At 40.0% G+C, this 16,194-nt stretch overlaps 1 protein-coding gene across 2 annotated transcripts in view; it reads left to right on the top strand.

Annotated features, from left to right (window-relative positions):
• Positions 1 to 6,277: 6,277 nt before the first annotated feature.
• CAV1 (caveolin 1) overlaps positions 6,278 to 16,194 on the top strand; it is a 33,880-nt gene continuing 23,963 nt past the window's right edge. The window contains exons 1-2 of one of the 2 annotated variants that reach the window (XM_027102131.1): positions 6,278 to 6,595; positions 7,979 to 8,143. In XM_027102131.1, the coding sequence (XP_026957932.1) occupies positions 6,566 to 6,595; positions 7,979 to 8,143 (195 nt within the window). In that variant the 5' untranslated portion in view covers positions 6,278 to 6,565. Of the gene's footprint in view, positions 6,596 to 7,175; positions 7,285 to 7,978; positions 8,144 to 16,194 lie in introns of those variants that run through there. The other variant, XM_027102130.1, reaches the window with a different exon arrangement.

Genomic DNA, 16,194 nt, shown 5'->3' with positions numbered 1-16,194 from the left:
ATGTGATTTGTGTTTGCTTACATTTAGCATTTTCTCAATATTTAGATTTACTTGTACGCTGACAAATCAGATTGTATTATGATTTTGTTTTTAATGTAATTTATGGGGGAAAAACTCAAGGAAAAATTTACATATAAAAGAAAAAGGAAGTCTGTAGATTTTGAATACCTACTCTTAGAGACAAAATTTCGCTGCATTTTCAAGGAAAAATCACAAGTTTCATCATATTGAGTTCTAAATCCGGAACAATAATAATGACGATGAAAATAAGATGGCCTAATTTTTGAAAGTAAGGTAGATTGTCAGCTGCTTTGAAAATCATATTCTGCTTAAAGCCAAGAGAATTTATTTTGTGACCTGCTGGGCCCCTTGATCTGAGGCCCTCTGTCAAGCATTGTATTTGAGAATCCTCATATAGAAAATTTGCATTTAATGTAAGATTAAGAGATTTAGTTATTGTTGTTACCAACTGTTTAATACAAAGATTTTTAAAACATATGTAAAGCTTTCTGAGAATGAAATAAAAGATAGCAAAGGGTATATCGCAGAAATTAGATTAAAACTTGAAAAATTGAAAGCCAGTCGCTGAAGACCACACACAGGTGATGTAGATTTGGGCTTCTCACATCTTGCTGCATTCACACCCTCACCTTGGCCTCATCTTGGTGGGATTTACTTGTCAGTCCCTTGACTTTGGGCTGAGTCATATGACTTGCCTTGGCCAACAGAACAGGACAGAAGCGTCAGTATGTCATTTCCAAGTGTAGGCTTCTAGAAGTCTTGCACATTTTATCTTGTCTCTTGTGCCTCTGCTGCTCCTTGGAGCATGAGAAGAACCTGCCCTAACTAGCTTGCTGGTCCAAGGAGGGTGAGAGACATACGGAGCAGAGCCAGCACAGGCCTGCCATGGGAAGCAGAGTTGCCCCAGCCATCCCAGCCTAGACCAGCTGAGCCCCAGCCAAGCCAACCCATGAATCTGTGAAAATAAATGGTTGTTCTTTAGAACCACTGAGCTTTGTAGTACTTTATTTGTGCTGAATTATTGTAGCAATAATTGATACACCCAAAAATTCAATTTTAAAATATGTGTTAGATATATGATGACAAAGAAAGAACCAGTTCACTGCATCTTTTGCTTTTAATTAGCTGTTGTGAATTCAGACATAGTCATCTGTACTGATTTAGTACTTACAACTATATTTTTACCAATTTTACTTAGGACACAGACAAGAATTGTACTTTTCTACACAAGATTTCCTACTCAAAACTTTTCCCAAGAATTAAACTTATTTCAATAATACTGAATAACCAGTCAGATTGATTTGGTCTTGAATAACAAAGATTTTACAGGAAAATTATATAGTAAACTGATACAGTAAAAGCTAAAGGCTAAAGATATTATTCCACCATCAATATTTTGAGCTAATTAGAAGGATATAAGCCTTAATATAAGGCTATCAATGAAATATAAATGTTGGCAGAAGTTCTAAAGTTACATGTTTGGAATTTGAATTTGAGGGTTTGTTATAATTCAGAAAAACCAGATAGATCTTATATGTCACCAGCAAAATCTTACCAGGATTATGTTTTCTTCCAGTTTATTGAGATATAATCGATACACAGCACTACATAAGTTTAAGGTATATAGCATGATGATACATACATCATGAAATGATTATCCCAATAAGTTCAGTGAACATTCATCATTTACTATATATATAAAATTAAAGAAATAGGAAAAAAAGGTTTTTCCTTGTGATGAGAACTCAAGATTTACTCTTTTAACAATTTTCATATATAACATACAGCAGCGTTAATTATGTTTATCACTCACACATTACATCTCTATTACTCTTATAACTGGAAGTTTGTACCTTTTGACTAGCTTCATCTAATTCCCCCTCCAAGGGAAAGAGGAAAACTAGTGAATGATGACACTTTTGAAATGTTTACTGATGTTCTTTTCTGGATGCCCATGGAGCCTTCCCCTACCTCACCTTCCACCATACCTAGGGAAGGATTATTACAACGAAAAAGCAGAGATAAGGCTTCTCTTGATTCCAAAAGCCTTGGTCCTGGGGGAATTCAGGGCATTAAAGAAATTGAGTGATATATGAGCAAGGCTTCCTGCTCAAGGGAGACAAAATTAGGAAAATAAAGTAATTTTTGACACATGTGTATCCCTAGCATGAACCCAGATAAAAGAGGATCTGAGAGCAGAGGTACTTGTGCCTCCTGCTTCTGAGTAGGGCCTGTAGAGATAGCAACCCTCTAGAGTTCCTCTGCACGGTGGTAGGGCATTTATTCTGTTCTCTACACCACATTTACCATAGGAGGCTCCATGATGCTGCATCAGGCCTGCCCACCCAGATTCATCGGACTTACACAGAGCCCCAAGAAAAGGACAGAAGTAGCAAAAGGTGTCTCTAGCCCTAAGGGTCATATTGAATCAGCATGAGGACATTATAGCAGCATCCTGAATGGACCAATGACAGACAGGATATGTACCTATCAGCAGATCCAAGATGTACAACTAAGGAAGAGACTCTCCTCCACAGACCCACCCTGAGACTCCTTGGCAATAAGCCCCTGGAACTTAGATGCAATACAACCTTAACAAAATGGAAGAAACTAGGACTTGATTGAGGTGAAGGTTCTGCCACCTGAAGGAATGGGGTTTGTAAAAGAAATTGAGTTCAGTTATTAATAAAAGAGAAAGTTATGCCTCACAGGAGACCAGAATAATATCTATGTTTTCCACTTTAAAAATCTGAAGCAAACCAGGCAAAACAAAAGTATTTGATCAGGCTTATGGTGAGTGTTCATTACACTATTTGGTATATCTTAGATGGTTGAACTATTTTACAATAAAAATACTATAAAAGAAAATACACTTATTTCAATCCTGAATCTGTGGACTGAAATTTGTCTCCTTAACCCTAGCATCTGTTTTGATTTAGGCAGTATCCTCAGTGGTTTAAATGCATCACCTCATTGAATGTTCACAGCACCCCTCTTGGGTAGACGTCAATTATATTTTTCATTTTACAAATAAAGAAAGTAAAGCTAATTTAAAGAAACAGTATAAAAAGAATACTTTTTCAGCCATCTTGATCAGATTTTTAAGATGTAGAAATAGTTGTCCTTTTTTTTTTTAAGAAAATAAATAGAAAAAAATCATTTAAGACAGTCAAAATGTAAAGACCAATGAATTTCTCAAACTGAGGAAGATTCCAGTGAGGCCTTCAAACCAGAACAGGGATAGGAAGGGACTGGGTGATGAGGCAAAGTCTTCTTCTAGAAAGCCATTTCTTTCCATGTATAAAATGGAAGGTATGGAAGAAGGTATGGCAGGTATGGGAAGAAGGCCTGAATGGGATCTGGGTTATGAGGGTGAATAGGGGAAGGTATGAGAGGTGGTGATGGTGAAAACAGGGTAAATACTCAGCTGAAACACAGATTGTAAGAATATTGCCATTTATGTACTTGTGTATAAATAGTCACTGCTCTAAAATGTACTCCCTCCCCTCCTGTCCTTCTCCCAAGGGCCCCCAACTCCCAATAAGCCAGCAGCTAGCTGGCAGGACACTAAGGCACAGCTCCAGAGCTGTGACTCAAGCCTAGAATGACTGCTTGGTGGCTCTGCCATACTAGTTATTAAATTGTTTTTATATCACACCTAGTGATAATTCTTATTATAATCTAAGCTACACTCACTTTTTTGAACTCATCAACAAAGGCACATTTGGGCAGTATCAAGCTTCTGAGTGTTGAGAAATCTTGGAAAGATGACTGCTTTTTTAAACCTTCATATCATTATAAGCGGTCAAACCTTAGACTCCTAATCCTGGAGTGGGAATGAGATGAAGCCAGCTGAGAGTATGAAGAGGACCTAGGGTGGAAGGGATGGGAAGAGGAAGCTGTGCTCAGGGGTTAGGGAGCCTAGAGAAAGAGATGAGAGAACACGAAAGGCAACAAACGTCACAGTACTGCCACAGCCGTCCTCATTACACTACTTAAGAATCCCACGCCCCACAAGTTGTTAACAGGTGCTATAGTTATTTATGAATTTTAAAATGTTTCATTGCCCCACAAAACTCCTTAAGAACACATCATTTTCATGTATTTAAACTTCAGTTTCCTTATTTCGAAGACAGCCGGTTTGATGACCTGTGTCCTTTCAGCTCTCTATATAGTAACATATAATGCATGAGCTGACCTTTAAGGCTGCTTCCTAAAAAAAAAAACGTAGAGGGCAAATGAGTTGCCATTTACCCATTTTTTTTTTTTTTTAGTAAATGATTTGGAGAAGTTATTAACTTGCCTCTAAGCCTAAAGTTATATCTGTGGGTATCAAAAAATATATATATCTCTTTACATCATCTATTCATTTCAAATCTCTGCTAACAGTGTTCTACTTCATCTTTTCTTTGTATCTCATGAAGTTGGATGGAGCCAGTTATCCCAATCAGCTATTATAACCAGAATATGATCTGTTTCTCTTTGGTGCCAGCTTCTTGTTGGGGCAGGTTAATGAAGAGTTTGTGGTTTTTCTTCTCATTAGGAATTCATTTTGGCATTGACAACGCTTCACTGATCATTATGATTCCATGTGTTGTGCTGACTTTGGGGTGGACTTCCCCAGGGAGGCTGCTTTCCCTCCTTTGAGTGCTAGTTAAGCATTCACTCACAGGCCTCCCCACAAAGTCCATTCCTTGCTGGAATGCAGGACATGCTCTCTCCCTGTTCCTGTTGACTTTTTTCACAGTCAAGATTACTCACTGCAGCTGAAGACTGAATAACAAAAGATGGGAAACAGCTTCCACATTTTTCCATAGAACAAAACTCAACTGCTTTGCAGCCAACATTTTTATGAAGGAGTTAGAGGAATAGCAATCTTTTCGCAATCATTAGAGGTAGACTAGGCACTACACAACACACTGAGCCTGACACCTCCCTTTTCTAGAATATTATGTTTGTTAACATGTAATCTGTTCAAAGCATTTAGAAATGCAATTTGGCAGAAGTAAAATTAAGAAAACCCAACTTTGGGAAGATCTTTAGTATTCTAATGATGACTAGTCAGCATAAGTAAAGTCATGCCAACATTTGTGACATTTTCTCTGCCATCTAGTTGAAATTGATCTTTTCTCCAAAAACTGTATTGCCTTTCTGCTATCAACAATAACAAAATCCTGTGCTTTGTCATTCTCTTTTATATGTTTATGTCTTCTCTCCACCTTGATAATCAACTCTAGGAGTTCCATCCTCTAATTCCCTTTCTCCTCCTCCTTTTGTGTCCATCCCCATTTTCCCTCTTCTAGACTGCCAGTATTTTTAATGTATCCTGTGCCCTTTCAGGTATAGTACCAGCTTTTTCATTTCAAATCATAATTTGACTTTCGAGCGCATGTGGAACATAATGCAAAATGTCCTTTCCGTTTTAGGATAGTGAATCTCCTTATTATTGCCCCAAAGTAAAATGACTGATTATTACTCAATTCATCTTGTGCCACTTTATAATAAGGTAAAGAAAACCCCGATTTAGGAACAGATAAAATATTTTCATTGCTAACAACTTTTTTAAAAATTCTAATCAATTACTAGAAAAACTAAGCCTCCTCTAACTCACAGCCAAGCACTTAAAAAAAAAAAATCTTCTCTGGTAAACTTGAAACTCCAATTAAATATTTGTACAATTGTAAATATTTTATGTATTTTGTAAATATGGCATCACCTGTTTCCTTAGTTCCGGGGGGAAAAAGTAATAAATTAATAGAAGAGTTAAACATTTTTATTTCTTATTTCAAAGCATTTGAGAGACATTTCAGAAGCGGTTGGTAAATGTTAAATTCTGCATGCCTGCTTCTCCAAGTTTCCATCCACACAGACTAGATGTAAACCAGTGTCACCAAAAGCACACCACACACGCACCCACACAGATTCCTTCCTTGTGTTTAGATGTGAAATGCACCTAAAGGTTCCGGGTCATTTTTCATCCCTTCCTCTGTGAAACAAGGAGATAGTTGTGTCTTAAGCAGCGATGGAACGTGGGCGATGAGAAGAAAAGGCTTAGAACAGGGCAGAATTCTTTAAGAAGCTCGGTTGCCCATACTGGGCATCTCTGCAGGCAGTCGACTTCCTCCACTCCCCACCCCTGCTGGGATGATGCACTGCGAAAACATTAGCTCCCCTGCCCGGACGCCTCTCAGTGGCTTATAGTTGGAAAAATGTTGCCCCAGGTTTAAAATATCTGCCCAAGCAGCCCAGACGGTGAAAACTCTTTCTCATTGCTCTTTATTCCTTGCGAGCGCTCCCCGCCCTCTGCTGCCAAAACCTTGGGGATGTGCCTAGACCCGGCGCAGCACACATCCCGGCCAACCGCGAGCAGAACAAACCCTTGGCGGAGAGCCAGGAGGCTCCCTCCCAGCCACCGCCCCCCCCACCCCCGCCAGAGCCTCCCCACCCCCCCACCCCCATACAATACAAGATCTTCCTTTCTCAGTTCCCTTAAATCACAGCCCAGGGAAATCTCCTCAGAGCCTTCATCCAGCCACGGGCCAGAATGTCGGGGGGCAAATACGTAGACTCAGAGGTAGGCTCGGGTGGGTGTGCTCCGGTATCGCGGCGCGCAAGAAGTGCTGCTTCTGCTATCACCCACTCCAAATATTCCGACTGCTTTGCTTGCCTCAGCCCTCTCTCGACGTCGGAGCACTCCTCTCCCCTGGCATTGCTGAGGAATGGGTCTGGGCGGGGAGGTGAAGAGGAGGCAGGAATGTTTTATGTTTTCCTGTTAGGAAGGGGGTCAAGGGAGCCCCTAAGCTAGAGGATCGCGGAGAAGGGGGTCGTCGGGGTCCTCAAGTTGGGTCTGCCAGACCGAGGGCGCGTTTCTGAATGGCTCAGGGGCACTGCCTTATTGCGGGACCCCCACGGTCCGGCCCCAGTCTTCTGGGAGGCAGAGAGCCAGAGCAGAGGGTGGGAGCTCATTCACTCGCAGTCTTGGGGACAAGAACAAGGCGCCTGAACCGGCTGGCCGGGGCGACAGCGCGCGTCTTGTTTGCACTTTCCAAAGCTCTTGGGCCACCTCAAGAACTCTTCCTGCATCTCGGCGCCTGGCAGGGGTGTCTGGAGAGGAGCGGACCTCCCCTCCCCCTAACTACCACTCCCCCCCCCGCCCTTCCAAACACCTCTCGGCGCTCGGTCTCCGCCTGGGTGTCGAGACCTCATTTTCCCAAACTCAGCCGCCGTTCAGCGACCGGCCGGCAGCCTGGGAGTGACCTGAGGGTGGGCCGGGGGGTTGTGCAGGTTAGATACCGTTCTAGAGAGCTTAGGAGGGTTTGACACTTGGCTCGACCCAAAGATGGGGGATGCGGGATTGTGAGCACCAGGGGAGTGGTGGGAGCTGCGCAGGAACAGAGACTGCAAAGGGAGGGTGGGGGACGCGGACAGGTGCGGAGGATGTTCCATGGGTCGGGGGGTTCCAGCTGGGTCTTAAGGATGAAGCTAGAAGGGATTATGGAGAGAAGGGAAATGGAGGCCAGGGACGGGAACAGGTGAAGAGCTCGGGTAGAGGGTGGCGTGGCGGAGAGAGGGGCTGGAGAAAAGTCGGAAGTCTGGTCTTCTCCCCTGCGGGGGTCTCCGCGGGGTGCCGCGGGCAGGGCGTGCACAGGGCTGAGGCCGGGGCGGACCGCACGGCGGGGTCTGCCCTGACCCCTGGCGGTGGCGGGCGGGGGAGGCAGGAGCTCCCTGCCTGGTACCGAGGGGTGTGGTGTCCTCTCCTCGATCCTCTTAAAAAGCTTGCGGCTCTAAGGAGTTTACTGTGCGCGGAGCCACCGCTTCCGAAGCGGTTAGTTCGATTTTGAGCCTCGAGGTTTGCCGCGCTACTAGGCTGACTTTTCTGATCGCCGGTTTTTCTTTTTGAAATTTTCTTCCTACCGCCGGTGCCACCCTCCCCCTCCTGGCCGTCCGCCCTCCGCAGGGACATCTCTACACTGTTCCCATCCGGGAACAGGGCAACATCTACAAGCCCAACAACAAGGCCATGGCAGAAGAGATGAACGAGAAGCAAGTGTACGACGCGCACACCAAGGAGATCGACCTGGTCAACCGCGACCCCAAGCATCTCAACGACGACGTGGTCAAGGTAAGGTGAGGCGGCCAGCAAGGAAGGGATGTGCCCCGAGAAGACACTGAGAGGGCTGGGACAGCTCTCCTCTGGCCAGCAGCCTGTGTATCTTTCCCTGTCTTTGCCACACACTCACCATTTTCTGGGCTTGATGTGCGGGAACTCCCGCGGTTGTCAGAAATGTCACATCTCCCCTCCCCACTCCTGCCGGTTAGTTCAGCTGGAATTTAGCTAACTTGAGTTTTGTAAGAGTTCATTTAACTGCACCCTTCTCCTGGCAAATGAACCTCTGGATCTCAGCAAGAGACAGCCCCACACTCCTTGAGAGGGTGAGATGTTTGCGCTGCAGGTCACCCTTTTTCCGTTTTCAGGTTGAAAGTCTAAGTGAAGGGTGGCTCTCCACTGTATATAGAATTAAACAGTGAGATCATTTGGTAAGGTCTTGTGCCAAAGGTGACAGCCGGAATACTAAGTGAGCAGGTTCCCTCAGCTAAAATTAAGATAACCTGAAGTGATTTTCTTAAAAATAACAAAGTAGGTAGAAATACTTCTGACTAAAGATGAAATATATATATATGTGTGTGTATGTATATATATATGTATATATATACACACATATATATACAGAATAGAATCAAATATTTAATATTTATATGAAGGGTATTTAACTGGAAAAACATGGCACTTGTTGTACACAGCTATGCATAGTTACACAACTAAAATAATATGTGCCTTTTGATTTCTCCTATAGACCTCTAGTTAGGTGTGGAAAGTTGCTTCTTTAGTGACTGCTTGGGTAAGCCTTCCCTGAGCTAATGGGATGTTCAGGTTGGAGTTCCTTTTCATACTTTAAGGATGTGCTTGGTGAGATTAAAAATAGGTTAACTGAATGGGTATTGGCTAAACTTAGATCTGACTGGATGGTCACTTTTTGATTATGATTATGTTACTCAACTTTGACCCTTTGAACAAATCTCATCAGAGGAATTTGTTGCTTAAACCCATCTTGATTGGGAAATCATAGGCCTGAGCCATCCTTGGCAGAGGGTTTTCTCTCAGGAAGGGGGATGACCAAAGAAATTCCTGGCCTGGAAGATTAAAGTGTGAAGACCCCCAGAGCAGCCAATGGGGTGGATGAGCAGTTTCCGCCCACGCAGCCTCCTATCCAGGATGGGAGGGGCCATAGTTCAGAGACTGTTCACATTTATGAATAATATATTTCAAAAAGGGGAACAATTTAATCTGCAACTGGAAGGAAAATGTAACTGTCAGAATTGACTCTCTTGGCTTGCTGGTGGAGGAAAAAGGAAAATTGGAGCCTTAGCAGGCTTTTCTACTAACCAGATTATGGAATATTTAAAAGCAGCAGCAATAACAAAAATAGTTTATAAACTGGAAATTAGAATTGCTAAAAACTATTTACTAAAAACATTGCCTTAAAGGAGGAAAGGGCATTTTTGCTTGTTTCCCTTCTCATGTAGCTTTGGACAAGAAGGAAAAGTGCCAGGAAAAGATGCAGATTTCAGAAGGGCCTAGCTTCATTAGAGCCTCCCTGTTGTTCCACTGCAGCGTTGAGTGGGATTCCTGAAGCAAGTGAACCTCCCAGGATGAGTCAGAGAAGCCAGCAGTGTAGATGTGGGTCTCCACACATAGCATGACTAAGTTGAGAAAGAAAGGCCCCAGTGGGAAAAGAGACTTCAACACAAATGGAAAAAAGGCATAACAGACTTAGAGGAAATAGTTCACATAATAGCATTTCAAAGAGCAAGTGTGGGGATCCTCATATTAAAGAAATTAAAAGGAAGAGTTAGAACAAGCTTCTGCTGGCCTAGAGAAAGCAAACTCCACCCACTTGCTCATAGAACTGTGAGCAAAACAAGACAATCAGACAGAAAAAATCTACCTCGAGAAGAATTTGGTAGGCCCACTTACTCAGATGTCTTGCTTAAAGAGGCCTTCAGAGAATGCCCTGCAAAGAGAGATGCAAAGAGTACATCTGCCAGTAGGGCCAGGAAAGGGGGCCTACACCCAGTGGAGACTCCTATTTTATAATTTTTTTTTCTTTGAATCCAAGCACAAATCTAAGGATAGAAACAGTGAGGATCCTCTGCATGTTACCGAGACAGTAAATAATAAATTTCTCTAAATTTTACTTTTGATTACACAGACTTCTTAAAATAATAAAGACACCCAAAGCTTCACGCTTAATGCATGGTAGCTTAAAACTTCACATGATAATAAAGAAACAGTGGCCAACTGAATCTACTGTTAGAGTTACCAAATCAGGTAAGAAAAGGTCTGTTCTAAAAGCAAGCAGCTCTGTAAAAGCTGCCAATTCTGTCTGATTCTATAGTCACTAACCACTTTTGGCTATTTCAATTTAAATTCCAAGTAATTAACATTAAATACAATTTAAAATACAGTCTTCGGTCACACTAGCTACATTTTGAGTTCTCAGCACTTAAGGCTAGTAGCTACCGTAGTGGACAGCACAGATTTAGAACACTTCCACCTTCATGGAAATTACTATTGGACAGCAGAGGACTAGAGTGTTCATTCTCTCTATATTAAAAATGTCCCCATATCAAGTTTAGAAACTTGTAGATGGAGATGAAATGAAACACTGATGTACAGTGTGAGGAGCAGCATAGTGTATCTGCACAGTATCCTTTTAGTCCCATAAAACAGCTATTTAGGGTAGGGAAGAAAACTCAGAAGATGGATGTGTTGTGAATTTATACTTCAAGAAGGTAGAGTATTATCACCTATTCCACTAGTGATAATGACATAAATTAGACTGAACAATTTAGTTCCAATAAAGTTGGTTTCTTATTTCACTAAAGGTTTGCTACACCATATTATGAGATGTCTGTATAGACATTTATCGAAAAAAAAGAGTTATTTTATGAACGCTTTTTAAAATTTCTTCTAATTAAAGTGGTCATACCTTCAGACTGTCCATTCTCCCTCTGAGATTTCTATGTTTTCTTATGCTCACATTTCATTCATATGTTTATTATGTACTATTTTGATTTTCTAATAAAGAAAATGACTTCAAATTTATGATTCTGATATCACATTAGCCATCAATCAATTTGTTAAACTCATCATTGCTAGACTAGACACTGTGCTACGTACTACAAAGTGTAATTCCTAAAATAAGTCCTAGAAATCACAAAGATTAGAGTTAGTGAAGACAAGATGCATACAGATTAAAAATACACACACACATACATACACACACACACACAATATCACAACAGTAAGTCACTTCCAAATGCTATCTAATTGGTCCTTTTTTTATTTGCCAGGAAACATATAACTAGATTTTTAAGTTTCATTAATCCGTGTTACTTATTCTCTCTCACATATGGGTTTGAATTTTCACTTTCTTTTTCAACTGGCATGCGTTTTTATGCAGTCTCTATCATAAGGTTTCTCATTATCATTTTGGAAATATACCAAATATATACTATAATAAATCAAAAGTAAGTAGTATTGAATATTGCATAATAAAAAGTTTATTTAAAAGTGAATCATTAATTATCTTGATCTTGGTAATCATTTACAATATGGATGTATATCAAGTCATCATGTTGTACACTTTAAATATTATATTTGTCAATTATTCCTCAATAAAGTTTTTTTGAAAGTGAATGGTACTGATATTAAGTGTTAGGGAGACCCTACTTGGATAGGGCATTAGGGTGAGAGAAGGATGCATTATAGATAGTTTAATGGAGAAGGGCATGAAGGAGGTGCAATGTGAGTTGGGTCATAATCGACAGATGGAATGCAAATAGCTGAGAAAAAAGTACAGGAGGTAATTCTAAATGACAAGGCATGGAGATGGGAATGTCACACACAGGGCATAAGTCTGGAAGGTTTAGCAGCCCATTTTGACTGAAATTAGAGTTCATGTGTCATAGTGGTAGGTCATAGAGATGAAACGACTGATCGTGGCCAGATGATAGAATCCTGAATCCAGTACTCCTGATAAGTTTGAACTTTATCATGTCAGCAGTGGGAAGCCAAGAAGACTTCAAGCTTAGAATGACATGATGAAGGTGGGCTCTTTGGAAGATGACTGGTTAAGGTACAGGATGTAATAAAAGATAGCCAGTCTGGATGAGGAGCAAACAGTTACGATGTAATTGCATCATGGTCTGGACATGAAATGAGAAGAACAATATGCAGTGGCACTGGGAATAAAACCATATAGGTGCAAAATGACAGAATTTTAGAATTGGAAGAGAATGTAATGGTTACCAGGTTAACCTCCAATTCCCAATTCCTTTTTTTTAACATTAAGAGAAACTTAAGGGTTAAAAAAGTTTAAATTTCTATCCACGTTTTCACATGGTTAGTGTCCAAAACAGATATTTTGAAATATAACATAAGGCTTGAATAGATAAGATTATGTGATTTTCATGGATTATTGTCATGAGAGGAGAAATGAGCTGAGATGATTCTGAGCCTAGCTCTGAGACAAATCAGTACATCTGAGAGGAGATCTTTGTTAAAAATAAAAATACGCATTTGTATCTTTCTTTCCTAAAATTTGAATTAATGATTCTTAAATATACACAGATACAAAATTTTCTTTAGCAGTCAAGAAAAGGGATGCGCAGGGTAATCAGTTTGGGTTTCAAAATAACGGCCTAATGCCACCATGATCCCTTTCAACTATAAAGCATTCTAGAGCAATTAGTAATTAATATTAATATAACAGAGATTTTAAATTTCATGTTTGCTTGATATAATCAAAGCATAAGATTTAAAAGGTCAGACTGGCCCAAAGCACTCAGCGCCATGTTAATAGTCTCTTCTGTTGGAATTGGTTTTGCTTATTTGTTTGTTTAGGAGATAGCCTCACAAGATGGTGACTAATACTCTGCCACACATGAGAATATGCATGGAGTTCAGAATCCCCAGCTTGTAAAAGAGCACTATGGTCATGTGTGGTGGGAAATTATTCTCACATCACTGAGCAAATAACAATATTAAAATGGGGGACATTATTCATTCATAACCATCTGAAACATTTTCAATTTCAGTCAACAGTGACATACCTTTTAAATGCTTATTAAAATAAAGTAGTTTTTCTTTCTCCACCTCCAAATTGTTGTCCAAAAAACTTGAAGAATTAGCTCAACTTTGGTTCTAACTGAATAAAATTTCATATTATTTATTAAAATTTAAGATAAGATACACCAAATATTCTTTAATTATGAAAAAGTTCATGATGTGGGTTATTCTTCCAATCGACAGCAGTGCTGGCTACCTTTTAAAGGGGTTTGAAGTAAGAGCAGCTGCAAACTATTGCATCTGGAAAGTCCAATAACTTCAAAAACCACCTGCTTATACATCCTGCCCACTCAAGTTCATAAAATAACAGACACTTTCATATTCTAAATTAAACTGCTTTTTAGTTTGCCCTACTTTTAACCGTAAGTTATTGTTCTCTATGATGAAATATCCAGAGTGAGCTGATCCCTAGAAGAATAGGGCTGTGTGCACTGGGCTATGGGCTCCTGGGCCCTTTCATGATCCTTCTGGCCAGATTTGCAGCGGGAAAAGGGTAGGGCTGTTATTTTCATACAAAGATGGTTTAGGCCAAGAAACACACACTCGTCTTCCACTCTCTGGACCCTATGTATACTATCTAAGTTACTATACACTAAGGCCCTGGAGAAAAAGATTTGCATGCTATACTTTTGTTAAAAGAAGTTTTCTAAAAAGGTAGCCCTTAGCCCCTAGAAATATGCTTAACCACAGGTGCTCAGAGGCACCTGGACAGAGTAGAAAGAGTACTGTGCCAAGAAAAGAAATTTTTGTGACTTTTGTTAACTTTCTTTTTTAAAACTTGAATGTTAACGATTCTTAAATATATAGACACAAAATTCTGTTTCTTTAAAAATCAAGAAAAGGCATGCACATAGTAATCAGATCAGTTTTGGTTTCAACCTAAGGGCCAAACTAGAAAGTGTCTAGTCCCATTAGTGTGGGACACCAAGGAAGGAGGGGGAAGGATGTCAGGGCAACAGATTTCTCTTCCTCAGCAGTCCCTGAGAGTGGAGCTCATAAGCAAAAAGCAAACTTGTTTAACTAATCAAAGCTAATAAACACCAGCCTTAAAAATATTTTGAGCAAGCTATTTTACGTTTCTATGCTTCAATTTCTCTAACTATAAAGAAAAGAATGAGAGTCATTCTCATATAATAGCATTCCCCTCCCAAACCCATTCACCTTTCAATAAATGATTACTATATATCTATTATGTGCCATGCACTACAATATGGAACAAAGATAGATATAAGCACTGCCCACAAAGAGTTTATGACTATCTTCCTTGTCTCTCTTCATTGCAGTTTCCTTTGAAAACATTTGCTGAAATTCCTTTACCAAATTCTACTGTATGGTAAAATCTTAAAATCTTTAGGGCATAGTTTAAAACATGCCTCATCTATAATGCCTCGAATTGTTCCTGAGCCAGTAAGTAAGGCTAGGGGAAAATAAGGAACATATATTTATAATATATATATATATATATATATATATAAAATATGTTATATATATATATATATATATTTTTTTTTTTTAGAGTCCAATGTACCACTTTTATTTAGGAAAACACCAAAGGAACATATATTTTTTAAACAATTTGCCCCTGTTTGGGTCCTATAAAAATTATAATTAACTTATAGAAAATATTTCAGTTCTTCTCTAATATTCTCCCTTCCCATATTGTTGCTTGACTTTTAATCATCCTATTGAAAATTTAAAATTTTCAACCATTTTAAAACCTCATATCCTCTTTACAAACCCAAGAGGGCCCTCATATTCACCTGGGCATCAGAATCATCACAGGAATTTTTAAAAATACAGATGCCTAGGCCCACTACATAGTTACTAAACTAGAGTATCTAGGGATGGGGCCTAATCTAGGGCCTCTAAGCTCCCTAGATTGTGAAGTCAGGTTTAGAAATTATTGTACCCAAGGCTGGCTTAAAGATATACACTTGAATGGTTCTACTCTAAGAGAACAGTTCAGTCACACTATGTAATTCTAGATGTTCCTCCTGCCAGAAGAACACTTGAAGGTTAGGCCAGTTTAAACTCTGCCAGGGAGTTCTGAAACACCATAGAGGGTTCCCAAGTCAGCCTTGCTCAGTGGTCCTCCATCCCTTGAGGCCACTTGGGCTTACAGCCCACTGCAAGCTTAGAGCCTCAGAGTGACCTAGGGGTGGGGTGGCCATATGTTCTAGGTTGTCCCATGCAGGCAAGTTAATAATGGTCAATAGCTATCCTGAATAACTATTAATTATTTTTAATTATTAATTATAATTAATTATTAACAATGCCCCTTTCATTCTCAGAATTGTCCCAGTTTGGAAGAAAAATTATATGGTCATGAATGAATTGGCAATGACCTGTCACTGATTCCTGTACCTGAAATACATTGGAAGTCCCTACTTGCACTATTTTTTTAGCAAAATGGGCAAAATTTCCATTTAAGAATGTCATGCTTTTCTTTCCTCTCCAGTCTCCAATGTCACCTCTCTCCTATCCTTCATTGGCCACCAAGCTGTACTATAACTTGGAGGAGTTGCTCTTAAGTGCCAATCTACTCTACCCTCAGACCTTAGTTTCTTTCCCTGCAACACAGGGTTAATGAAACTGACATCCTTCCATCACATATTTTGTCAACTACTCAATCAAAGATTAAAATGTTTAAAATAGTTTTAATTTTTTTCAGTTAGTCCAGGAAACATAAAATGGCATGCTTTCACATGAGCCATTGTTTAGAGTGGGGAAGTGCTTTTAATTTTGTCTTAAAGGAAATCTGCATGATCCATGCACTGAGCAACTACCAAGGGAATTTAATTGGTAGAACAGATTTACACCTGCACAGAATACATATTTCCTGCCTCTCCTATGCTGATGTTTTAGATATAAAATACATTTTGTTTTCTTTATTAAACCTTGAGAAGATGTCTCTTGTTGGTCATTATTTCATAGCAGGGGAAGTACATATTCCTAAAGACACAACTGAGCTTCCCTTTAGC

The sequence above is a fragment of the Aethalodelphis obliquidens genome, unplaced genomic scaffold (genome assembly GCF_003676395.1).
Source record: "Aethalodelphis obliquidens isolate GAN/ISIS:26980383/991018 unplaced genomic scaffold, ASM367639v1 scaffold5, whole genome shotgun sequence".
In the NCBI taxonomy this organism is placed as follows: Eukaryota; Metazoa; Chordata; class Mammalia; order Artiodactyla; family Delphinidae; genus Aethalodelphis; species Aethalodelphis obliquidens.
Note: the sequence above shows the minus strand (reverse complement) of the source record. Positions and strands in the feature narration are given on the sequence as shown.